Raw genomic sequence first — 25,681 nt, forward strand, 5'->3', positions numbered from 1 at the left:
AAACGAGCATGTACTGTCTGGACATCTTTTACTTGCAGAAAGGGGAACTTATGTGTAACTTGCATAGGGAACTCGGGGGGGGGGGTTCCTCTTCACTTGGTATATCCAGCCAGATAACCATGAATAGGATTACCTGAAACATATGAGGCAATCAAGCCTAATGCTGCCTCGAATGGAATACAGTGGCATTAACCTGAGTGAATTCTTCATTGATTCCATGGCGATAATGTTGCACATTGCATGCATACGCTTGCTTCCAGCAAAAATGAGCTCCATATCACAACAGATTACAGGGGTACACCCAGCATTCCTTTCATAGTTAAATTGGGTTGCATGTTTTACCAAAACTTTCAAAATGGGGTGCTTAGTAAGTAAAAGGCATTTTACATGCTCATCACTCTGGAAAACCTGTAGGCATATATGTATCCTCTCCACCATGCATATAGTGTGTGGTGTGGCTTATGTGCCATCAAAGTCAAGCAAATATGCACATCCGACACCCTACCACACATCTAGTCCCGAGAATGATGAGCATCTGAACTAGCTCTTACCTTCGTGATGAATGAGGGTGGAATGTTTTTGCCCTTCAGAAAACCTCTCTAAAGCCATTGCTAATATGGTTTGCATCCATTAAAGTGTGTACAGATTTACAATTGCTTATTCATTGAGCATTGAGGCTGACCTTAAGAAAAGAGAGAAAAATGACACATGCAACCAAAAAACAAAACAAAATGCAGCTGGCCTGGTTTAAAGTCAGCCAAAGAGCAGCCTACTTACTTTCTTCCTCACATCAGTATAGCATAGTTCTGGAAATGACTTTTTTATGCTATTCATAGCAGTGTCTATATTTGTGTGTTGTGGAAGAAAGTGGAGATAGAACGAAAAAAATATCCATATAATCATAAATCATATTTCCTCCATTGTAACTTATTCCTCTTGCCTTTATCCATTCGCAACACTGTTAATAACAATGATAATTATATAATCTTCTTTAACTCTAGGATTCTATTCAGACTTCATAATCTTCACAAACATCTGTGGAGTATCCTTATCTTCTTTGTTATGCAGTTCCCGTTAAGCAAAACAAACCTTGACAATATCCATTTTCCCATGCTTAATCTTTTGGCTACTGCTCTGGCTTCCTAGTCCTACTAGGCCTACTAAATACTGGAGCGACAATGAGCCTTATACCTGTGAGACTTTAAAATTTTATCCTGCAGAGGAAGATCACCTCTTAACAAAATACTTAATTTTTATGAAGTGTCAAGAACATGAGAGTCAAGGTTACCTTCTTCCTCTCTCTCCCAATGTATCATCTCTAGAGAGCAGGTAGCAGATTCTGTGCTGTGCTTGACCCTAAGAGTGCCACTGTCAGAGAAGAAAATACTTTTGTTATTTGGTTGTTTGTTATGTAATTATGATTTGTTATGTACTAAGGACAATTACACACCACCATTCTAGCTCAAAAATTGAGCCACTCAATGTAACTTACAGGACAAATTAAAAACAAACCTTCCAAATGGACAATCTACTGAGGGTGAGTTTACCAGGTAGTGTTTCTTGGTATGAGAAAAGGGACTTACAAAGGTATTCTACTCCCTCTTTTTATGAAGAAGCTTAGGAAGGGATGTAACAGGAAAAGGAAAAGCTTCATGGGTTAGCAAAGCACAAGTTGCAAAGAGTGCCTCTATTTAGTTTGGAGAGGCTCATTTAAAAGTATATTCATATTCGTGCTGATGTAATACTTAAAACGGGTGCTTGACAACATCTACAAAACATGTCAAATACTATGTCCTACAACATAATTTCATTGGGTATTTCCAGACAACTTGTTATTGAGCAGGTTAGGGAAGGTTAGATGCTGCTGCATCAAAGCCAGTTTTACCCCACAGTTTCCAGTGCATTTTCCTATTACTTTTCTTTTTGCAAAAGTCTGATCTTTGAGGGTACGTAACTGATTCATTTCACAATACCTCCCAAACAATCGTAACTGCACAACCTAAATTTGGTGGTATGTGGCTGAATCCCACGCCAAAATAGCTACTGGCTGGAATCCCCTTTTATGTTTTAAGTGATATTAATGGAGGTGCTAAGATGCATCAAGTTAATAAAAAGCCCACCAGGAGGGAAAATTAAATATGTCACAAATTTCTGCATAGTAGAATGGCATCCTATAGATAGTAAACTTTGTAAGTTGCAAATTTAACTGCTATGATTACAGGAAGGAACTAGCTAATTCTAAGGTCCAATTCATTTGTGCTCTTTGGCTTCTTTTTCACATTAGTGCACTTAGGTAGTGTTAGATTCTGGACTTAACGGTATTATGCCACACCCCCTTTGAGACGATAATGTGTGGAAGGCCATAGCTCAGTGGCAGAGGACCTGCTTTGCCATGCAGAAAGTCACAGTTCAAACCCCAGCATTTTCAGGCAGGGCTGGGAAAGTCCCCAGTCTGAATCCCTGGAGAGCCACTTCCAGTCACTGATCACTACTGAGCCAGATGGACCAATGGGCATCCTATGTTATTCAAAATGGGTTTTTTAGTTAGTTAGGTAGTTTTGTAAACTGCTTAGAGGTTTTCCTATACTCAAGCAGTATATAAATTTTGTTAGATAAAATAAATAAAACAAAATGTGGAAAGCCAGCATAATAATAATAATAATAATAATAATAATAATAATAATAATAATAATAATAATTTAATAATAATTTATTACTTATACCCCGGCCATCTGGCCAGGCCTCCCAAGCCACTCAAGGTGGCTTCCAACAGGATATTAGAAACACAATAACTAATAAAACATTAAAAGCTTCCCTAAACAGTGCTGCCTTCAGCTGTCTTCTAAAACTCGGATAGTTGTTCATTTCCCTGACATCTGATGGGAGGGCGTTCCACAGGGCAGGTGCCACTACCGAGAAGGCCCTCTGCCTGGTTCTCTGTAACCTCACTTCTCACAGTGAGGGAACCGCCAGAAGGCCCTCGGAGCTGGACCTCAGTGTCCGGGCAGAACGATGGGGGTGGAGACACTCCTTCAGGTACACTGGGCAGAGGCCGTTTAGGGCTTTAAAGGTCAGCACCAACACTTTGAATTGTGCTCGGGAGCCAATGTAGGTCTTTTAGGACCGTTGTTATATGGTCTTGGCGGCCACTCCCAGTGACCAGTCCAGCTGCTCCATGTAGAGTGCATTGCAGTAGTCCAAGCGGGAGATAACCAGAGCATGCACCACTCTGGCGAGATAGTCTGCGGGTAGGTAGGGTCTCTGGTAGACAGATGCCCTGGACACAGAATAGACCTGTGCCTCCATGGACAGCTGTGAGTTCAAAATGACTCCATTTGGGGGCCTTTCTGCTCATTCTTCAGAGTGGGTGCCCTGGACTTCCGTCCCAAAGGCTTCTTCTTATGGCACCACTGTTTATTTGTTTAAGAGCTCAGAGGCTGCTTGTGTGACCAGTGTAAGATTGGCGGAGGGACCCTGCAGTTCCAGTTACATTGGAAGGAGATAGGGCACTTATGATTTCTCAGACACATTGCAAGCTTAATTAAAGCAACAGCCAGCCAGTGGGAATTTTGATTCCCTAAGGGCACAGTTAAAAACCCCACCCTGTTGCTGGGTCTTTGTGGATCCACTGCCACACCCACAATTGCTCATGCCTGCTGCAATTGAAGGAGGGGATAATGATCAGACCTGATCCCTGTGCAAATTCCAGGCTGGCACAAATATCAGGTCCATATTGGAACTGGATGCTGTTGCATGATAGTAGGGAGATTGGCTCAGGTTCCAGTGGACTGGTTTGATCCCACCCTGAGAATGCCCTATTGTGGGGCTTTTTGCTGGCCTCCACCATTGGGCGTACCACCAGTGGGCCTCCTGCCCACCCATGTTTGGTAGCCATTAGGGGGAGATTGCTGCTCATAGAGCTCATTCTGATTGTGGGTGGTAAGATTTGCCCAGCACATGGAAACAGGTAAACTGAAATCACTCTGTTTTAATAGTTAAGATTATAGACGGTCACCCAACTGCAATAAGATACCCATTCTCATCTCATCTATACATGCACATGAATACTCCTTGGTCTTATCTTTGGCAGCACATAAGGGATGAATTTTGGAACACAGGAAAAAGATTGTACAGAAGCGTCCAAGGGAGGCCTGTACAGGGATGAGGTGATGCTGTCTCATCCTGTGCCAGCTGTGCTCTTAACAAATCTTGTGCAGTAAATTAGAGCAACCTTTGGCCTGTTGCAAGTTATTGTGCTAGTAGGAACTCTCTCAAGGAAACATCAGTCTGGAATCTGCAGTGTGGGCCCTGAGAGATAACATCCACTTCCTGGGAAAGCACTAGCATGGAATAACAATTAACCCCTGTATTAATTATTGCATTATTCTCTTAATAATAACACTGGCTGAGTGTTTTATGAAGCTTAAATAATGAGCTGTAATCAAGAAGAGTATTAGTTTATCATTACTGGGGTGTGTGAGAGAGTTGAGTATGCATGCTTGCTTTTCATAGTTGGTGACATGCTGTGCTGGAAAGGCTGAGGAAACAGATTAATGGATAAGGCGCAGGCTCTCCCTGGTCTGCTAAGGCATTGCTTTAAAAAAGAGAGTTCAACATAAGGTTGTTGCTAAGGCTGCTGAACTAATCGGGGCTCAACAACAGGAACTGTGCTGCAGTAACACTGAAACTAAGCAGGTGTGGACCTGGTCAATAAACTGGGTGAGAGACTTTTGTGAGCCCCTTGCAACATACTTCTTTTAAAGGGAGGGACCCCAGCCAAAGTGGCAGAGCACATGCTTTGCACTTAAAAGGTTCCAGGTTGAATCCCTGGCATCTCCAACCAAAAAGGAATGGGCAGCAGGTAATAGGAAAGGCCTGGGTCCCTGGAGAGCGGCTTCTCCTCAGGTAATACCGGGTTAGATGGACATGTAGTCTGACTTTGTATAAGGTAGCTCCCCATGCTTCCTGATCAAGGAAAACTTGATACAACTTGCTTCTTCTCTGAAGCCCGCCTGCCTGTAGCTGGCAGACAGACCACTGGCAGCAGCACCCGCCAGCAGTGGGGTCTGTTGCCAGTTAGCAGGCCATCCAAGCTGAATACCATCACCCTCCATGTGTAGTGGCTGACCATGGGCTTCACAAGCCTTCTGTTTCTGCTACCTGGAACTACAAAAGCAAGAGGGCTGGTCGGGTCCTACAGGATCACACTACAAGGCTGGTGGGCTGTGGTCGACTTAATAATGCAGGAATAACATGTTACTATAGCAGTTGGATTTTTTTTTTTTAAATACCAGAAACCATTTGTGCCATGTGGTATGACAAGTAAGTGACATTTACACACCTAGGGGAAATTCCAAACATGCTACGTTAAGGGCTGTCTCTCTGTGTAGTTTAACCAGCCATCAGCGGGCTTGTAGCTGGATTGGCATCATAACACCAGTGGAGGAGGGAGTGTTTAACCCATTACCCCTGCACTGTGCTCCTGCTGAAAATGGCTCCCCAAATCTGCTGTTTGCCCTAGGAGGGAAGATGGTGGAAGTGGGGAGAGGTTTGCATTTTAAAGCCACCACCACCTGTGCTCTGGTCCTAACTGGATTTCTTCCTCTATTCTAATTAATTCTCTCCACCCCCCCACCCCCCGCCAAGATGCAGTTCACATATTGTGTAGTTTGGTCCTCCTGAGTCCAGTTACCTACTTATGTGCACTAGTTGCCTCTGGACAAATATTCATTGGCCCTCACAATCAGGGTGGTAGGGGCCTGGAAATCATGCTGCATGAACACATTTGTTTTTTCATTATGTAGTTACCTTTTGTCCCAGGACAAAACAACAACAACGCTACAATAGTGGCAACACAGCGTTAGGTGCAGATTAAAGCAAAAAGGAGGAACAGTGGATTCCTCCCATGCTTATAGGGGACTAGAAGTTGATATCAATGCCAGACTAATTAATATAAAAGAAAACACCATGAACGTGTGAACAACTCTGCGGCAAAAGTACAGGAAAACTCCTGAGCAAGGCCCAAAGCAACTGCCTTCAATGGGTTAACACAGGATGTATGTGTAATTTGGCACACACTATGTATAAACAGGAAAGGAGCTGAAATGGCTGGCTGCACTTCAAGAACATATACTCTTCAGTGAAAGATATTTCCCTCCAAAGGCTAATGAGGTAATCTGAGTCATGCTGAGTTCCCGCCCAGGCAGAAATTCCCCTACATCATGACCAGCTTGATTGCAGTGACCAGTGACATATTCCCAGGGAAGCAGGAGCTGTTTGTGTGCCATCAGCTGATAAGCAAGGGTTAAATCCTGCTTAGTTCAGCAGCATTCAATGCAACCCCCTTCCTGATTCTGGAAGGGATTTGCATCAAAAGTCCTGCTAAAATGGAAGGGGTGGAACTTGTTTTAGTAAGTTTTGCTTGCTGCCACTTGTCAAATTTGGTCCATGGCGCTGATCCTGATAAGGTTGTGGCCCAGGGTGCCAAAAAGATCCCCCACCTCTTCATTATAATATTCTAAACCTACGTATAAAGAGTTTTATTTGACAGTGGCCCAGAAAGCCTATCCCATTCTGGTCACTCAGTGAAATCCAGATGGAGTATCTGCCACCTACGTCCAGGCTATTTATAATATTAAAAATTAGTGGAAATTCTTATATACCCATTGGAATTTCCCCCCTGCTGTTGCTGACAGGACACACAATTTTATTAGTGAATGAGCCCTCCATACACAGCCACACAGGGTGAAAAGCAGGGTTAGCCAGAGTTCCTGGTTGTGTGGAGGAACATCTATGTGTTCGGCAAGCATATAGGGCTCCTTTGCACAAATGCCAAATGTGTGGCTGACAAGAACATCAGTGTTGCAGGTGCCTGGCTCTCTCATGTTCAGTGTGGGTGTTGTCTGAACACTCCTTTACTGAACTACAATTAGATTGCAGCAGCTGGACCGCAGCAAGTGCTGTTTTGAAACATATGTGGGGATTGGGAAAGGATGGGTGTAGCCACTGCCAGTTAGGCAAATGCAAGAGATTAATGAGTGCTTAGGCAGCAAGTTTTCAGAACTTCCCTTTGCTCTAAACTCAAGAACCCTTCTTTGGCTGTGCAGATGGGATATCGAAAACCTGCTTATAGTCGTTTGGGTCGCTTCACAGCTGCCTGCATGGAAAAGCAACAGAAAGCAGCACAGCCTTGCCATGTCTGGAAACGTCTGATATATGGAGGACATGTACACAATATAAAACCCTCTCAGCCACATTAAGGTTGCTGGATAGATTCCAAGGTTTCATCTGCTGCTGTGTGTGCTTCTTGAGTGTTTTGGTACTCACAGAAACCTCAGACAGATGTCAGCGATATCTCGCCAAACAGATAACAAAGCTGGGCAGCCAAGTTATTTCACGGCTATAGTGACATGTTCTGGCCAATGCATTCTTTTTGAGAACCAGACCAAACTGAGCCCTTGGTCATCTGGCAAACTGCAGAGGGAATGCTGTATAGCATTCTCCCCAGGAGGGTGTGTCCGTGGGACAGGAAGAACGAGGCAATGGGCAATTCCCCAGTGCTTCCCCCCACTGAGCTTATGAGCCCTGCCCTCCATTCCTCTCCCTCAACAGTCATTCACAGCTGTTTTTTTTAAAGTTGATCAATTTTCATATTTCTTTTTTTGGAATGGGTTTGGATAAACCCACTCCAGACAGATTAGCTAACTGTATGCTTAGCCTCACTTTCCAGCATAGCTCAGGGGTCCAAATACCCTGGATTATTTTGTTTTTTTAAATAAAAAATCATGTTGCGGTTTGCTTGTTCTGTACCTCTCAACCAACTTCTCTTTTGGTTTATATAATTACTACATGTTGTTAACTCATGAATATGCCTCAGATTTGGGCTTCCTTTTTGTAAAAAAAAGAAAAGAAAGAAAAAGGCAGGGATAGAATGATAGTGTGATATGGAAGTACATCACAAGTGAAGGAAGGAGGATGTCCTGCATAACCAGAGTTCCTTTCCTGAACTGTTTTCACCACAGGACAACTAAGCACAGAAAGAAAGAAAGAAAGAAAGAAAGAAAGAAAGAAAGAAAGAAAGAAAGAAAGAAAGAAAGAAAGAAAGAAAGAAAGATTTTGGATGGGCTGAGATGATAAGGTTCTCTATTTGTAGCAAGCATCTAGTGACTCAAAACAGACACTGAAAGAGTTCTGAAGGGGTTAAGAAATAAAAACCTGGAAGAGGTTGTTATTGCAGGAAGTTCTTATATTTGGAATAATATCCTCCCAAAGGAACATTTTGATATTTTCTTGGGATCAAGGAGTCCATATACAGTATATTGTATATGAACTAAACACCAACAGTAGTGACAGGAAAGCAACAGCTTTAAAAGAATGCATTGTTGCACTTGCTATCTGATAACTATTAAGGAGTCTGGGGTCTGGATGGAAGATGGTTACGGGGTCAGAATGAGTGTTTAATGTTCCTTTATGGTCAGTGAACAAGCTGTGCCAGCCACATCTTTTGTTACTTTTTGGAAATAACTGATAAAAGGCCTAGAATGGCTAGGTCTGACGTAGCTGAAGACTCTCCTAGAATGTAAGGAAGACAACTCATCTTCTTACTCATCCCAACTAAAGGTACAGGCCAGTTGGTATAGGTGTGTCTGTGAAGCAAACAATAGAACTGTGTTTTGTAGATAATTGGAAGGGAGAGCTGAGAGTTAGCCGTGATCTCTAGAAGCATATTGAGGTGCTGCTGGGATGTCTCTTGGGGGATCTGATTACGGGCAGGGGATTTGTTGTTTGTAGGAGTGCTTACTCCATGTACAACCAAACTTCACAGAAATGTCTGTGAATCTATGGATCTCTCATCCAAAAGGCAGCCAACCACCTTTGACTTTATTTAATTATTTGTCATTAAGTTTTATGTGGGACGCGGGTGGCGCTGTGGGTAAAACCTCAGCACCTAGGACTTGCCGATCGCATGGTCGGCGGTTCGAATCCCCGTGGCGGGGTGCGCTCCCGTCGTTCGGTCCCAGCGCCTGCCAACCTAGCAGTTCGAAAGCACCCCCGGGTGCAAGTAGATAAATAGGTACCGCTTACCAGCGGGAAGGTAAACGGCATTCCATGTGCTGCGCTGGCTCGCCAGATGCAGCTTGTCACGCTGGCCACATGACCCGGAAGTGTCTGCAGACAGCGCTGGCTCCCGGCCTATAGAGTGAGATGAGCCCACAACCCTAGAGTCTGGCAAGACTGGCCCGTACGGGCAGGGGTACCTTTACCTTAAGATTTATAGCCCATCTTCCATTTGAGTTATCAGATTGGATAACTCCTCACTGCTCAGGAAAGTGGGGAGCATGAAACAATATATTGTTATTTAGCAGCAGAGTAGTATTACTTCTACAGCGTATCAACTGCTAAGCACCAGTAGAGCATAAAATGAGTCATGAAACAGTAGGGAAAAGGGCAGGGAGGGAGATTCATTAATTACATAGAGGCGGAAATCAAAGAGGTTATAAATCTGTGTGACACTAGCAGTAAAAGTGGGGCAGAAAGTCTAAAATTGCATAACATTTGCCAGTGAAACATGGCTCTGCTCTAATGAACCCGACAGAATTGGATGTGGGATGTCAATCTAAAAAGAAGGTGCTGCCAATGATGTGGGTTAGCCTTTGCCAACCTTGTACCCTCCAGCTCTTTCGGACTACAACTCTTATCGGCTGCAGACAGCACTGGAGTTGTGACTCAAAATACCTGGAGGGCACCAGGTTGGTGAAGGATGATGGAGGTAGACCTTCTGTGTCAAGGAATGACAGTAGAACCCATGCCAGCCCTCGCACACAGATAGGGAAAGCTGCTGTGGACAACCATGAGTGCCAAAATATATTTCTACCCAAATTCCATGCCAAGATAGTGTAACCAGGTCCAGCAGGTCATGCAGCACAATGGCAGAACGCCTCCAAACCTCAGTTTCTTGGGCACCATGGATAAAAGTCAACCATTACAAGGTGCCAATGTGGAATCCTTCTTTCTCCAAGAAAGACAGATTCAAAGATGGTGAGAAAATTTAGCCAAGAGAGGAATAGGTCTTAACAATTATGGCAAAACACATACTCTGTTTTAATCAGTGCATGGCACAACACACAATGCACTCAAGAGGTAATCAGGAAAGTGGCATTGGACGCTTGCACATCAAAGCTTCTCTTTCTTTGCATCTGCCCTGCAGCCATCCAGGCACTCCCAAAATCTGCTTTTGAGGGTTGGGAGACCCTCTGGAGCAGATTTTGGGGGTATGCTGGAGGGGAGGGGGAGAAGAAAAACCAGAATCCCTGGTTGCTGAAATGGATTTCCATTGCACCAGCAGGAAGAAATAATTAATCCCAAAGCTGAGTATATAAAACTATTTATGATATGCAATTTATTTGACAAAAAACACAAAAAGATATTCACAGTCTTAAACAATCCGTTAAATATAATACAATAGGTAAACAGGCTCAAGCATGACCTGTTCCGAAAGCACAAGTTTCTCCCTGTGTGTCTGCTGTACGTGGCTCCCATGTCACACCTACCATGTTTAGATATGTTCACCCAAAATATGATGCGTTGCCCGTATCTCAGGTTGAAATCACCCTGTTGGCCTATGGCTTTTCTGTTTACTGACACAGTACCGTTAAAGCAGAGAACCCACGGCTCCATGATTTACTTTAGAGTCCTCTGTTAATCCATCCACCAAGCCCCCCCCCTTCTCCTTGGTTTACTACAGTCTCTTCCAACTCGTGATAGCAGCATGGCCTCTGAGTGACCCCAGATTAATGTAAATATTTGGCTTTCATTGGAAGGAAACGTGACATACATTTGGGATGGAAGCTATCCAGAGGCTGCAGGCTTTGGAAGCAGCCTTGTGGGAAAGCAGGCTCTGTGGTGGCCTCTGCAAAGTATTTCGCTGCTGTTTCAGAATTCTCATCCCCCCCGCCCCGCTCTTTACTGCAGCAAAGAGCAGCTTTCAGGCTACAGCAGCTTGACTTTCAAGTGCTAAATGAGCTGTTTTTCCAGGGGGCAGCCAAATAATTCTCCATATGTTGGCCAGACACAAGAGACTGGAGGACTCTTTGCTGGGCGTAGTGTGCACCAGGGAAAATAGCTTCAGAAAGAGATAGCATCTCTGGCTGCTGTTGCCGGGGAAACTGAAGATGCACTCACATGAACAAAGGCAAATGTCCTCCTTCTACATTCCTGAAGGGATTATTCAAGAAGCACATGGCTTCAATGCTGCCTCCTCACTGCTTGAGGGAATCCAGGCAGTTCAGGCAGCACCAATAAAAGATAAGCAGCACGAAAGGAAGTACCTGTCCAGGGCTTTGGTGCTACCACAACCAGTTGAGACTCATGGTTGCTAAGCCTTCTCATCGCTCTGACCAGCCACAGTCAGACTACAAGTTGATTGTGGGTGATGGAGATGTGGACTGAGCCTCTGCTTCAAAATGCCTCTGTGTGCAAGAGCACTCATTCCTCCTTTTCTCATCCAAGTGGATTGTGTTCAGTCATAGGAGACTCTTCTGTGCTTTGTTGGCACAGCTCAGTGGCAGAGCATCTGCTCTGCATGCCGAAAGTCCTAGGTTTTGGGGAAAACTCCTGTCTGAAACCCAGTCGAGCTTCTGCCAGTCAGTGTAGACAGCAGTGAGTTAGATGGACCAGTGGTCTGACTCTGTATAAGGCAGCTTCCTATGGGCCGTATCCAATACTGCTGTTCCAGTTGTGCAACAAACATCTGTTTGCACAGTGTAACTTCTATCTCTTCCCCCCTCCCCCTTAATATTCCCTCAAATCTGCTCCAGAGGATGGGAGGACCCCATGGAACCAATTTTGGAGATGTATAGGGAGAGGAGAGGAAGAGGAAGAGGAAGTTCCTGTTGTGTGAGAGGAATGCTGGATGCAACCCTTCATTCCTAACCCATTTCATATGCACCCACCTGGACCCTGAGCTCATCTTCTTAGGCCCTCTTTCGTGTGCCTCCTCCTCAAGAGATCCAGAGGGTGGCAACATGAGAATGCAGTGGCTCCGTTTGTGGAATGCTCTCCCCAGGGAGGTTTGCCTGGCGCCTTCATTACACACCTTTAGGCGCCAGGCAAAAACATTCCTTTTTAACCAGGCTTTTGGTTGACCTGATCAACATCCTATACCCTTTTAAAATGTGGCTCTTTTTGGAGGGTATTATTGGGTTATTGTTTTTATTTTGATTTTATATATTATGATCTTTCTTGTGAACCTGAGACTTCCAGGTGAAGCACAACATATAAATTCAAACAAACAAACAAATCCTTCTGCATACTCCACTTTTTAAAGTCATAATATCCGTTGCTAACCCATTACGTACTGCCCACACCAGTGGGTGGAGTTTGAAGGAAGGTATCTGAGTTATGTTTTTCTGTCCCCTCCCTTCCCTCCCAATAATCACTTATTTCTCACACTGCATTATCTTTTCATGTTCTGCACAGATACTTCTATACCTCTGTGTACCTTCATTGGGGGCCGGGGGAATCCCAGCAATTGTGCAAGTGCAAATTTCACCAGTCTTACCTAGCCAGTTCTGTTTCACAGTGGGCAAAATGGTGTGTGGGAGATCCATTTCTTTAGTTTATTTTTTAATAATGAGGTATTGCATAAGAGTGTACAAGTGATACAGTGGTCTTGTGCAAGACCTCAGTATTAACTTTAAACAAAACAAAATAAAAAGCCTGACCTGTGTAATTGTGATTACAGTCTTCCACATAACCTCCCACATTACCTGTAGAGATCTTGGGAGAATATCTCATTCAAACTGAGCATGTAGCAATCAATGGAAAGGTTTTTTTTCCCTTTGGTACTGTGGACCACCAGAGGCAAAATGGTTATGTTGTGCTCACATAAGGAGCAAGCAGAAATAGAATCATAGTTGGAAGGAACCCAAGGGTCATCTAGTCCAACCCAGCAATGCAAGGGCAATAGAGAAAATCCACTGAAATGTCACAACATATGACAAACTGCCTAGTCCGAAAAATGCAATAATGAGTTTCCACACCAGCAATGACTGCAGACACATAATGGGTTCCTGGATTTTCTGTGGAAAGGGGGGAAAAGTCAGATTAATTGTTAAAAAAACAACCCCAAAAACAAAACTTATGGGCTGGCATTTTGATAACAGCACATGTGGATGCTACAAAAAACTTGTCAGTGGAAACAGCACTGATTCCACAATAAACTGTTTGGAGGTTCCTTTTTATGGTTATCTTTCAGTAAAAAAGCTGAGCTAAACATACTCAAGATGGAAACACATATGAATCAATGCTCAACAGGTGGTTAAAAGACATACATTTTCTGCTGAAGTAATTGTGATTTTTTTTTCTGACAATGCAAGTGGGAAATGGTTTAAATACCCTTTGACTGTGTACAAGAAGAGGCAGATGTGACATTCAAAGCCAGACCTAAATTTAGAGTACTGGTTTTTTCTTTTCCAGGGCTTATGCTATTTCACAAAGGGAAGGTGATGGTGTTCAGGGATATCTGGGAGTCATGCCCTCTGTTCCGGATAACCTAATACCAGATATATGCTGCTATCTTTGTGGTGACTCAGTCATGAGAAAAGTGTACAGGCACGTGGACCAACACATGATTTCACTGAGTTTTTACATTAAAAACAGGTTGCAAGCCTTGCTGATCTTTGTCCCAAAGTAAGCCTTCACGCAAAAGGGATGCGGGTGGTGCTGTGGCCTAAACCACAGAGCCTAGGGCTTGCTGATCAGAAGGTCGGCTGTTCGAATCCCCGTGACGGGGTGAGCTCTTGTTACTCGGTCCTTGCTTCTGCCAACCTAGCATTTCGAAATCACGTCAAAGTGCAAGTACGGTAGATAAATAGGTACTGCTCTGGCGGGAAGGTAAATGGTGTTTCTGTGTGCTGCTCTGGTTTGCCAGAAGCGGCTTATTCATGCTGGCCACATGACCCAGAAGCTGTACGCCGGCTCCCCCGGCCAATAAAGCGAGATGAGTGCCGTAACCCCAGTGTCAGCCACGACTGGACCCAACGGTCAGTCGTTTAAGGCTTACCTTTAAGCCTTCACGCAGGTACTGGAAAAGGTTACGCTGTTTTTAAGTAATGCAAGTCACGATAGCAACCTGTGCATAGTCAAGTGAGAATATTCACATTATGTTATATATGGGCCATCGCTTCATTAGCTAACTACGAATATAAAAATCTTTCAAGCAGACATGTTTGAGGGGCGTGAAGCCCTGTACTACCCCCTGAGAAAGAAATGCTGCCCCAGAATGCATTTAATGTTCAATCTGCAAGGAGTTAGAGCTTCACAAACCATGGACTAACAAAAGCTAGGCTAGACTTGGCAAGAGGTGTTTGTACAAGGACAGCTGGAAAATATCCTCCTTCTTTTTCTGTTTATCAACAGGATATTGATGCTTGAAGACTGCTCCTTGTGAAGACTCCTTTTCCTTGACAGAATAATAAGCAAACAAGTCTTAGCCTGCTGCCTGTAGGGAAATGGGTTTTGTTATGGAAGGAGAGCGCCCTGCGCTAAAACAACAAACAGAAGAATGGCTGTGTTTGTTTTTCCATGTGCTGGAGGTGAGGGTGCAGCCACCACAGGCCTGCCTTCATATCCTCTCCAACTGACAGAGGAGGGTGAGGCAGAGACATATACAAACAGAAAGACTTTCCTGAGGTAATTTAATAGAGGATGATATTCCTTAATCCTTCCTATATAGATGGCCTCACCCAGTCCATATAAAAACTAACAATGTATACATGAACTCTGACACAGATGTTCCTCCATGCTTACAAACCTAATTCACAGGCTTGTTTCCTCACCAAGCCTAAGTACCTGATTTAATTATTGCACAAAATAGTCACTCATGATATGCCTGGCTCACACCCAAGATAAGCCACTAATGTGTATCTTCTTTGATGGTCAAAAGCACGTTCATTATAATAACTATGCAAATATGCATTTCAGACCATGCACCACAATTTTTTTTTAATTAAAAAAATGTGTGTTACAATCTTCTAAATAAATTAAAGCATCATATATAATTCAAACTATAAAAACGTACTAAAGCATAAATAATTCAATGACTTCAATTACACTATAACAGTACAAAATACAATTTGAAAGAATAATAAATTGAATTGGCGGTGGGCAATCTTTTTGCAAGTGGTGGTTCCATTCGCTCAGGGACTGCGTGCTGGATGGGGGAGGCCACAGTGGGTGAGGCCAAATTATGCACACCCACACTCTTTTCCCTGTCACTTCTATTTATCAACATATTTCTATCCCACTCACCACCCTTGGCCAGTTGCATAAACCTGCTGCTACTCTAGGCAGATTTCAGGATCTTCTTTGGTTGGTTGGGTAATGGTGGTGGGAGGGTTCAAAGGTGGAGCAAGTAAAAGCATGTGTGGGCTTCTTAAGAAGTCCTCAGGTCTGTTTCTGATATTTTACACCCCTTAGCCTTTTATCTCTTTCCTTCTAACTTGAGGGAGCCTCTTGATTGGCATAGGAAGGCACGCTGGAATAATAATAATAATAATAATAATAATAATAATAATAATAATAATAATAGATTTATTTATACCTTGCCCATCTGGCTGGGTTTCCCCAGCCACTTTGGGTGGCTCCCAACAGAATATTAAAAACATGATAAAACATCAAACATTAAAAACTTCCCTAAACAGGGCTGCCTTCAGATGTCTTCTAAATAATAATAATTTATTACTTATACCCCGGCCATCTGTCCAGGCCTCCCAAGCCACTCAAGGTGGCTTCCAACAGGATATTAGAAACACAATAACTAATAAAACATTAAAAGCTTCCCTAAACAGTGCTGCCTTCAGCTGTCTTCTAAAAGTCAGATAGTTGTTTATTTCCTTGACATCTGATGGGAGGGCGTTCCACAGGGCAGGTGCCACCACCAATAAGGCCCTCTGCCTGGTTCCCTGTGACCTCACTTCTCACAGGGAGGGAACCGCCAGAAGGCCCTTGGAGCTGGACCTCAGTGTCCGGGCTGAACAATGGGGGTGGAGATGCTCCTTCAGGTATACTGGGCCGAGGCATAGGCTTCAGACCCCAACTGCAAATGGATATTCTCTTAGGAGCAAGATCTGTTTCTCCAAAGTTCACTTTGTCATCCATGTGCACAAAAGTCTGTTCTTATAGGTCAGAGGAAAAAGATTGCAGATGAACAAAAGTCTGCCTATTGTAATTATTCAGGCATATGTTTCTGGCAATACTTGAAATGTAGCTTTATTTTTCCCTCTTGCATGATATGGTATGTCTGATTGAATTACAGTAATTAGCCCTATGGGTGCACCTATACATATAAATAATATAAATATATAAATGTTGTGGGCCTCACTTCTGCACCGATTTTGGTTAGTTCCAGAGACGTTGGAACAGGCCAGACAGTAAATTTTCCTTACCCCAGTGCAACACAATTAAACTTATTAAAATGATAATAAAAGGCACCTCTATCTTTGTGATGTCCTTTGGAGAGAGGCCAGACTTGCATACCAGACTGGTACATTGCCTATCTGGAACCAATATGGTTATGTCTCTTGTTATAAAAAGAAAACCTTGAATTGGTCTGACTTTTATCAATCCAGCTTTGTAGGTTAGTTAAATAAAGAAGTTTGGTTCACATCTGAGCACAAGTATCAGAGTTGAAAATAGCATTTGCTCTGAAGACAACACATTCTTGTATAATTTAGGTTTTGATATGTTGCTGTAACTTCTGTCCAGATATGTTTTTTAAAAATAGCAATTGTTTGCATTTGATATAGTTTTATTAGACGTTGCTAATTTTATTTTATTTTCATTATAGTATATTATGTTTAGTCAAAATAATGGCAGAAATTGCGGTGTATGCATTTTTTTCATGTACTGTACAGTAGTTGAATATTTTGTGGAGTATAGTCTTGTTTTTATTTGATAACTGAGAAAGAAAATCTCATTGAAAGGAAAAAGGGATATAAATGTCTTCACCTTTCAGCACTGATCACTCTTTTGGGAGGCCCATATCACCTTACGCTTGCATCCTAGCCTTGTTGCTTCAGCTAATTCTAATTTAATTAGGGTTTCTCAGCTCTGCCTCAGTAGTAAATACTTTAGATTTGTAACTTTATCTTGCATTTTAGAATGTTTCTAACCTTGTTCATCTTCTTTTCGGTAATGCTTGAATAAGTCCTACTGAGAAAAGGAAATGTATTTGGTATAAAATTTTCCGTGGGCTGATATGAAGGAGGACTAATTGTCTCCCTTAACACTGGAGTAACTGTAGAGGGAACTGAGATGAAAAATCTAATTGTCAGACTTGGTGTCTGCTGCATAGAACTCAGGCTCAGATTTCCCCTTTGGATGGAGCAAAATTGTCAAATCTGCAGAATGCCTCTCACCTCTGAGTGACCATAGCCAAGAGTCTACACACATTTGGGATTAATCAGGGAGAAGGGCTTTCAGGTCAGCGGTCATGGTTTGCTTGATGGTTTAAGGCTCTGCGCATCTCACTGAAGACAGGAGAAACACACTTGACTTACGGTTAATTACTGCAGGCAAGCCTGAATTACAAGAATTGCCAGTGCCAATGACTTCTTTCCCAAACCATCTTTCTGTTCTCTCCCAGTGTTATGGGAAGAGCAGTTCTAATGTCAGCCTGGGCAGCAGCCTGAGAATCTGATCCCTGGGTGGATCAATGGGTGGATCCAGTTGATCCAAAACTACCAGTGCCCCACCCAAAATGCCCTGTTCTGGAGTTTTCCACTGGCCACCATTAGCAAGAGAACCACCGGCAATAGCTTCATGCCTGATCAGGGGAAACTGGGGGCCGTGCCACAGCAGAGTGTCCTGGACAGCACATTTCTCCACTGATGGAGGCCAGCAGAGTCTCTCTCTCTCTCTCTCTCTCTCTCTCTCACACACACACACACACACACACACAGCACCACCAGCGATGGTGTGTGGGTTTTAGGATTGCACTGTTCAATTTTAATACTTCAGATATTTATTACCAAGTGTTATAGCAAAGACCAACTATTCTGTGGAATTGTTCATGTCAGGATGGTGCTCCTATTCAGAGGATTACATGCAGGAGATGATAAAGGGAGCAGGATGCTTCCAAAGTGCTTTATCATGTTTTATGGGGTTTTATGGTTTTGTCTGCTATTGTAATATTTTCATATCTGTATGTATCTATGCAATGTGGCATTATCTTTTTGTGAATCGCTTAGAGGCTGTTTTGGTATATAAATATATGAAATAAGTTAAAAGTAAAATAACCAGTAAAAACAATTTATTACTCCTACTAATGGTAATAATAAGTAAATAATGGGACTGTGCAACTTACCGGTACTTTAAACCCACTTTAAACATGCAACTGTCAAACTGTGATGACAGAGTGATCAGCAGATGCACAAATGTATACAGATATCATTCTACGGCTACGCAAGTGCATCTTGTACACGAGGGCATAATCTTGTCCATGCAGAGGCCAGCTTTGTGAATTGCATTTATAATGTAAAAGTTATGCAACGAACACAAATTTAGCACTACATAGCATACAGATACATGTAGCAGGTTTAGGTTGCAGGTTCCTGCCATCAACACACAGAATGCCAATCAAACATTTGTTCTCGGTATCTTTTCTCCTGTTCAGTGGTAGATGGGAAGCAACTGATAAAGAGGATGGCTTTTAATGGAGGAAAACACTAGAAAGGAAAGCATTAAGAAATTGTGTCCCTCTCACCACCATATGGGCCTCCTCCTCTTTTAGGTTACATCCTTCCTTTCCAGTAACTTTTTTTTTTTAAAAGAATCTAGGGGGGAAACTGCATGCAACTTGGTATCACGTGAAATTCATCCTTCTGCGGTTGGTCAGGTATGTTTGTATGCTTCTTTTGTTTAACACAGACATAAGCACATACAGTGGTACCTCGGGTTACATACACTTCAGGTTACATATGCTTCAGGTTACAGACTCTGCTAAATAGTGCTTCAGGTTAAGAACTTTGCTTCAAGATGAGAACAGAAATCATGCGGCGGTGGCGTGGCGGCAGCAGGAGGCCCCATTAGCTAAAGTGGTGCTTGAAGTTAAGAACAGTTTCAGGTTAAGAACGGACCTCCAGAATGAATTAAGTACTTAACCTGAGGTACCACTGTACAGTCATACCTCAAGTTGAATGTGCTTCAGGTGCACGGAGCGTGTTACTTCCGGGTTTCACCGCTCGCACATGCACAGATGCTCAAAATGATGTCATGCGCATGCCCGGAAGCGGCAAAACGCGACCACGAGCGCCACTGTGTCTTATGTTCCATTCAGGATGCGAACGGGGCTCTGGAATGGATCCCATTCACATCCTGAGGTACCACTGTACCTTATTCATTGATTTATTACATGCCTATTCCATCTTTCCTTTTCAGAGTTCATGCCCAGCATACATGCTCCTCTGCCCGCCCTCACTTTATTTTCACAGTAACCCTAGATTAGAGTCAAAGATAATGAGTACCTTAAGGTCACCCAGAGAACTTCATGGCTGGCTGAGGATCTACACAGGTCTCCCTGCATCCAGTTCAACGTTGGCCCATTGCGTCATTCTGTGCCTGAACGCATTTCTTTAAGCCACATCTCAAGCAACTGTAACCCCACCCCACTGCTTACCTTCCACTGCAAAGGGATTTTGCTACTGCCCCACCACCTGTCTTATAAAAAAGGCTACAAATTTTCAGACCTCTGTGATTAAAAGGAATGATGGACTTGTCACCACCTTGGCATGAGACTTCCCCAATGGGAGGCAACAAGGTGGTGGGAGGGGAGTTCAGCGCACTTTGAAATGCAAATTATTTCACACTTTGGTGTTATGACTAATTCAGTTCTAAAATGAGCAGTGAGTTATAGCATGTTAATGGCAATGAGAGATGAACCAACAAGACACCCCAGAGGGTTTGTGAGTGACAGAAACCATCCCTCAGCACTTCTGCATAACTAAAAGCTGTCTGGATCAATAGAAAGACTCCAGTTACAAAGAAAGGGGGCATCTTAAAAATAACTTGTTTTGCCTAACAAGTGTTTTCTAAAATTAGATATGGAAAGTCACTGTGATTTTCCCAGTAAGAACAAGTCTGTGAGAATTGGCGGTTGAATAAGGATAACTGGGAAGTTATTGATTTTTACCTCTTTTTAGAACGAGTCTCCGGTACCCTGACTTTTTGCCACAATCAGGTGTTGTTACAATGGAGGAATGTAGAAAGTGGAGTTTTCCAAGGATCAGTATTGAGACCAGCGCTTTTTAATATGTTCATAAATGATTAATAGTCAAGCAGTGAGGTAGCCAGGTTTGCTGATGATGCCAAATTGTTCAGGGTGGTTAAAACAGAAAGGGATTGTAGAAATCTCAAAGGATGTCTCAAAACTGGGTGAATGGGCAGTAAAATGAAAAATGGAATTCAGTATGAACAAATGTAAAGTGATGCACAGTGGGGCAAAAAAATCCTAATTTCACACATACACTCATGGGGTCTGAATTGCTGGTGACTGACCAGGGATGAAACACCTTAGGGTTGTAGGGAAGAGGTCAATGCAGATGTCAGCCCAATGTGTAGCAGCTGTGAAAAAGGCAAATTCCATGCTAATAAAGGTTAGGAAAAGAACTCAAATAAAACTGCATAGGAAATAAAACTCTGGCTCTATTGAAACACCATTGTTGTATTTCTTAATCAATACTGTTTTGTCTAGAGTAAAAGAGAAGAAATTGCAAAGTAGTTGAGAAAAATGAACATTTTCTCATTGCCAACTTTCTCCTTGAGTACTCGCTAAACAGCCCAATCCTGCAAACTGCTAAACAAATGCTAGTAGCTAGGGCTGTCAGCTGGTTAAAGATTTTTAGCTGATTATACAGTGTTAAAATTTGTTAGTTATTAATCGATTGAACTTGCATAAATTAATATATGTGAAGTGAACACTCTGAAGTTTTAATCTTAGGCAAGGTGCCATATAAAAAACTAGGATGAAGCATCCTAGGTTTCTCAGTGTTTACAAGTGAAAGTCAAATTAGTGATCAGTCATGCTCTATAAACTGAATGCTTTAATTTCTGCATACAATGGTCTTCATCTTTCACTGCAATATGGGAAGTGCCCATATTGCACTGGCTGAATGGTTCAGATACTGTATGTGCATGTAGCAACACGTGTAAGGCCCATTTTGGAATGAACACTGAAAATACACAATATGAACGCCATTTGGCAGGGCAGATAATAGAATCATAGAACCATAGAGTTGGATGGGATCACGAGGCTCATCCAGTCCAACCCTCTGAAATGCAGGAAGCTCTTGCCCAATGTGGGGCTTGTACTCATGACCCAAGATTGAGAGTCTCATGCTCAACTGATGGATGGTATGATTATGTTTCATTCCAGATATTAACAGCACCTCAAATTTATGAGCTCCAGTAATTATGATTTATGAACCAAGCAAGGCTTCTACTTAATTTAGAAAACAGGCAAAGCCCTTGCCCAATTCATGAACTCTGAAATACTCCCCCCTCCCATTCATAAAAGGCTTTACTTATTACATGGTTTAAACAAATCCATTGCTGCTCTCATGAATTAGGCTGAAGCGCTGCTTAAATCATGCACAAATTTCACAAATTAGGTCAAAGCACAGGCCACTTCCCGGAAAACACAATATTCTTATCCATTTCACTGGTTAAGTGGTTTTACCCATTTACTGTTAACATTTAATGTAGCATAATGAAAACTTAAGTATTTGTGAGGTTAAAGATATTTCCCTTTTCTTGCCCTGGCATGTGAAATAGTAGCACACAATGTTTCATGCAGCAAAGCAAGATTACCATCTTTGTTGTGGGTTGTTCAGTCCTCCACTACAACTCAGTGATGCATTTGTGTTGTATACATTTGGGTTCCCTTAGAGGGGAAAGCATCTCAAGGAGATATAATTGCAAAGAAGCAGGATTTCTAAACATACACTTCTGTGTAGCATGTAGGCTCTTAATCATGTTTCCCCTTCTGCATGGAAGTGAATTGGCATTAGAGAGCCCTCAGAGTCCATGACAACCAATGATGTGGGGAAATGAGGACAGAGAGACAAAGCAGATGGGGAGTGGAAGGATATGACGGTCTATTCAGAAAACTATCTGTCAGTGCCCTGGGTCACAAAATATTTATTATATGTGTACCCTGCCATTCCTTCCAAAGGAATCCAGAGCAGAAAACAACAGAGGAATAAAACAATACAACTGAAAATGAAATATGAAAAACAATTAAGAACATCTAAAAACCTTATCTCCAATGGCCTGGTTTGCACATAATGCTAAGTTATGGTTAAGATTATTCATACTTAATGTTAACCATGGGCGCCAGCTCTAAGGGGCCCAGGTCCCTTCAGTGCCCCCAATCAAATATTTGTGGGGGCTCCCCTTCCCAGTTGATAGGCATTGTTGCCTTTCTTTCTTTTCCATGTTTGAACTTCATTTGCCAACCAGCTATGTTAAGGAACTTGTAAAGGGTTGCTATATTGCAAGAGAGCTGGCATTGGGCAAAAACCTCAAACATCATTTCTGACAACCCTTGTGACTGGAGCAGAGAGAGAGAATGCAAACTGCTTTCTCCACGGGGCGAGTTCATGGAGCAATGCTAGGACAAGAGCGGAAATGGTTCCTGGTTGCTTTTCATTAAAAAAATAAAATTAAACTAGGACTCCTCTCAATAAAATCCCTCCCAAATTCACAATTTCAACCACATAAGACACACTGTAAGAGGCAGGGGAGGAGGGAGAGGTTTCCTTTCTGCTGTCCCTTCTTCCTCTCCACCCTCCCTCCCATATCACTATCATTGTCTGGGACCCCCCAATATTTTCTTCAAGTGGATGCCTCTGACCACAGTTAATAAACCATAGTTAAAGCTGGGATGTCTGGCAGAAATTCACTTAAAACTTGGTTCATTGTGTTCTTCACTCACCCAGGGGTGAAGGAAGGCATCGTGACACCAGGGGTGGGGGTTGCTACATAGGGCGCATGTGCTGCAGCCACAAGCAGAGGATCCCGGCACCATCCATACGGCGCTGGAATGGCGGCACCAGCAAAACGCTACACAGTGCATGTGCAGCTTTGCTACCTACAGCGCCGCCGCACATGCACTGTACTTAGCGGTTTGCCAGCAGCGGTGCTCCAGTGCTGTATGGACGGTGCCAGGATCCTCTGCTTGCGGCTGCAGCCACGAACGGAGGATCCTCCACATGCGGCTGCGGCTGTGCGATGCGCCGCCATTCCAAGCTCCCACGGGGTGACTTCTTGTCACCCCTGCAGACATGGCACCCGGGGTGCACCGCCCCCCGTTGCGACGTCACTGCACTGCTTTTGAGAGATGAAGGCTCATTGACTATTGTTAAGGCAGCCTGAGTTCACATGTAATGCTAAGATATGGTAAATTCTAACTAAGATTTATAAACCAGCAATAAAAACAATAAAAACTTGGTTAATGAGAGACCTTTAACCATAGCTGATAAGCCACAGTTAAGCTGCTTGGCTGAGTTCACACGTAATGCTAAGCCATGTTTTAATAAACAATAGTTAATAAACCAGGATTTAACATTATGTACAAACTATGTCAATATTTCCTATTTCAGACAGATCAGTTATGAAATGTTGAGTTTGGGATTCCTGAACCATTATTTGTCAGTTGAATTTACCTGAATCCTCAAAACTGAAATTGGGATTTAAGGTTTGAGAAATGCCTCACAGATCCTGCTTCAGAACTGTCAGTATTTGCAAAACAAGCTGCCTCCCACTCAGTTCATGGAGACAAGTACCTATGTCCTCTCTGATTTTCTTTGTTTGCATGTGAATGAGAGAGAAGTTAGCTAGAGCACAAGATTGCGAAATAATGAGAGCCCTGCAATTAAAAGACCGCAGTCAGATTTCATTAAGGGAATTTTGCATCAGGAAGCTAGCCAATGTAACAAGTGCATATAAAAATCACCAATCATTGCTTTGCAACCTTGTATTCACAGATTAAGCATGCAAATCACAATGTATGTAACACATACACAGATTGCAAAACAAGTAGGAACATATCCTTCCAGTAAATGAAGATAATATCTTTCCCCTGCCAATGAAGTTCAAAATAAGATCCCATGAAATGCACTGAGGAATTCTGTCTCACAACTGTGGAACAACCTTCTTCCTTGGACCCCTGCCAAGCTCTGAATAGCATTGCAAGTATTTGTTTGGGCAGGTATTTGGTGCCAAGGAAGGGAGGGAAGGATTTAAAAAATATATGTATCAATTGTACTTATTTGACCATCTGGCGGAGAATAGGACCTGAACCAATGGATTCAGGTTACAAGAAAGGAGAGTCCAACTAAACATCAGGACTAAATATCTGGCAGTAAGAGCTGTTTGACAGTGGAACACACTCCATCAGAAGGTGGTGGACTCTCCTTCCTTGGAGGTTTTAAGCAAAGGTTGGGTGGTCATCTGTCATAGATGCTTTAGTTGAGATTTCCACATTACAGGTAGTTGGACTACATGATCCTTGGGGTCCTTTCCAATTTTACAGTTTTATGATTCCATGACGTTTGTTTAATGCATTGTTTCTAACTTGGAGCTACTTGGGGCAAGGTAAACACACAAATTAAATAAAAATACACACATCCATGAACTCTGCAGCCTTTGCTTTTAGGGTATTACATAGCCAATCCAAATTTTTAAATGAAAATCTATGTGGCACAGGACACAGTGCTCTTTTACTGACTTTTCAGGTATAGGTGATTAGGATAAGATGGGCATAGAGGGAGGAGATCATTATAGCCATCTTCAGGCATTCAGGGCAGATGCATGTGGGCTTGAATGTTTTGGGGGCAAATATGTGTGGGTGTTTTGGGTGAATATGCTTTACAGGGAGGATTCTGAGCACATTCAGCTGACTGTGTTTAGAATACTGTATGTATTTAGAGCTTCCCTCTCAACATGAGGAGATCTGAAGCACAACAGGCACTTCTGGAGATGTGGGGGACAGGGCAGGTGTCCAGGCCCCTCTGCCCATGCTGAATCTACACACATTTAGGCAAATGCCTAAATAGGACTACTGGGAATAGCAATGTGGAATGTGGAGTTGTCCCTCCTGGGGAAATACTTGGTTTTGACTGTCAATACCAGCATCTATATTCTCATTACAAAGCAGTTAGGGAAAAAGCATTAGAGGGGGAAAAGTTTTAGTCGTAAGGGAATTTCTTAACATTCATTCATTCATTCGTTTTAATGTTTTTGCATAAACAAACTTAGCAGAATGTCTATTTTTTTTCAATTCCAGTGAAGGCTTTTGTGAGAAGTAAAGCTGTAGGAACTGTTTCTTTTTAAAACAAGCTCCTCTGCTGAAAACACATCAACATTGCCCATAAGGTTTGGATGTTGTCATGGAGTCATTCATCCACATAAAGGCTGAAGATATGTGATATACTCCTAATTTGCCCTTTCTTTCACAATGCACTAAGATCCCTTCATGTACAGTATTTAAATATGGGAGTATCCTTGTCTTCCAAAGCAGGGAGAGGAAACAAATGCAACCCTCCAGCCTCCTCTTTCCAGCCTTCAGAACTCTTATTGCATCCCTCACCGCCTCAGCTCTTCAAGTGCTTTTGCCTGGCTGGAA

The 25,681-nt window shown here is 42.8% G+C and overlaps 2 protein-coding genes across 11 annotated transcripts in view; one reads left to right on the top strand and one right to left on the bottom strand.

The window, feature by feature from the left end:
- LOC310848788 (uncharacterized protein) overlaps positions 1–25,681 on the top strand; it is a 137,402-nt gene that overhangs the window by 36,757 nt on the left and 74,964 nt on the right. For 4 of the 8 annotated variants that reach the window (XR_014566605.1, XR_014566606.1, XR_014566607.1 and 1 more), the window contains exons 3-4: positions 14,419–14,691; positions 18,831–18,895. Coding sequence is in view for 3 of the 8 variants with exons in the window: in XM_083748279.1 (XP_083604405.1) it covers positions 18,831–18,895 (65 nt within the window). In the remaining 5 variants the exon portion in view is untranslated. The remainder of the gene's footprint in view (positions 1–14,418; positions 14,692–18,830; positions 18,896–25,681) is intronic. The other 4 variants (XR_014566609.1, XM_083748279.1, XM_083748278.1 and 1 more) reach the window with 1 other exon arrangement.
- The window catches only part of RAD51B (RAD51 paralog B), a 364,040-nt gene that overhangs the window by 4,240 nt on the left and 334,119 nt on the right, over positions 1–25,681 (bottom strand). For all 3 annotated transcript variants that reach the window (XR_014566391.1, XR_014566392.1, XR_014566393.1), the window contains exons 10-11: positions 1,289–1,368; positions 552–682 (exon numbers count right to left, since the gene is read on the bottom strand). The gene's annotated coding sequence lies outside the window, so the exon portion shown is untranslated. The remainder of the gene's footprint in view (positions 1–551; positions 683–1,288; positions 1,369–25,681) is intronic.

The sequence above is a fragment of the Podarcis gaigeae genome, assembly GCF_964106915.1.
Source record: "Podarcis gaigeae genome assembly, chromosome: 1".
In the NCBI taxonomy this organism is placed as follows: Eukaryota; Metazoa; Chordata; class Lepidosauria; order Squamata; family Lacertidae; genus Podarcis; species Podarcis gaigeae.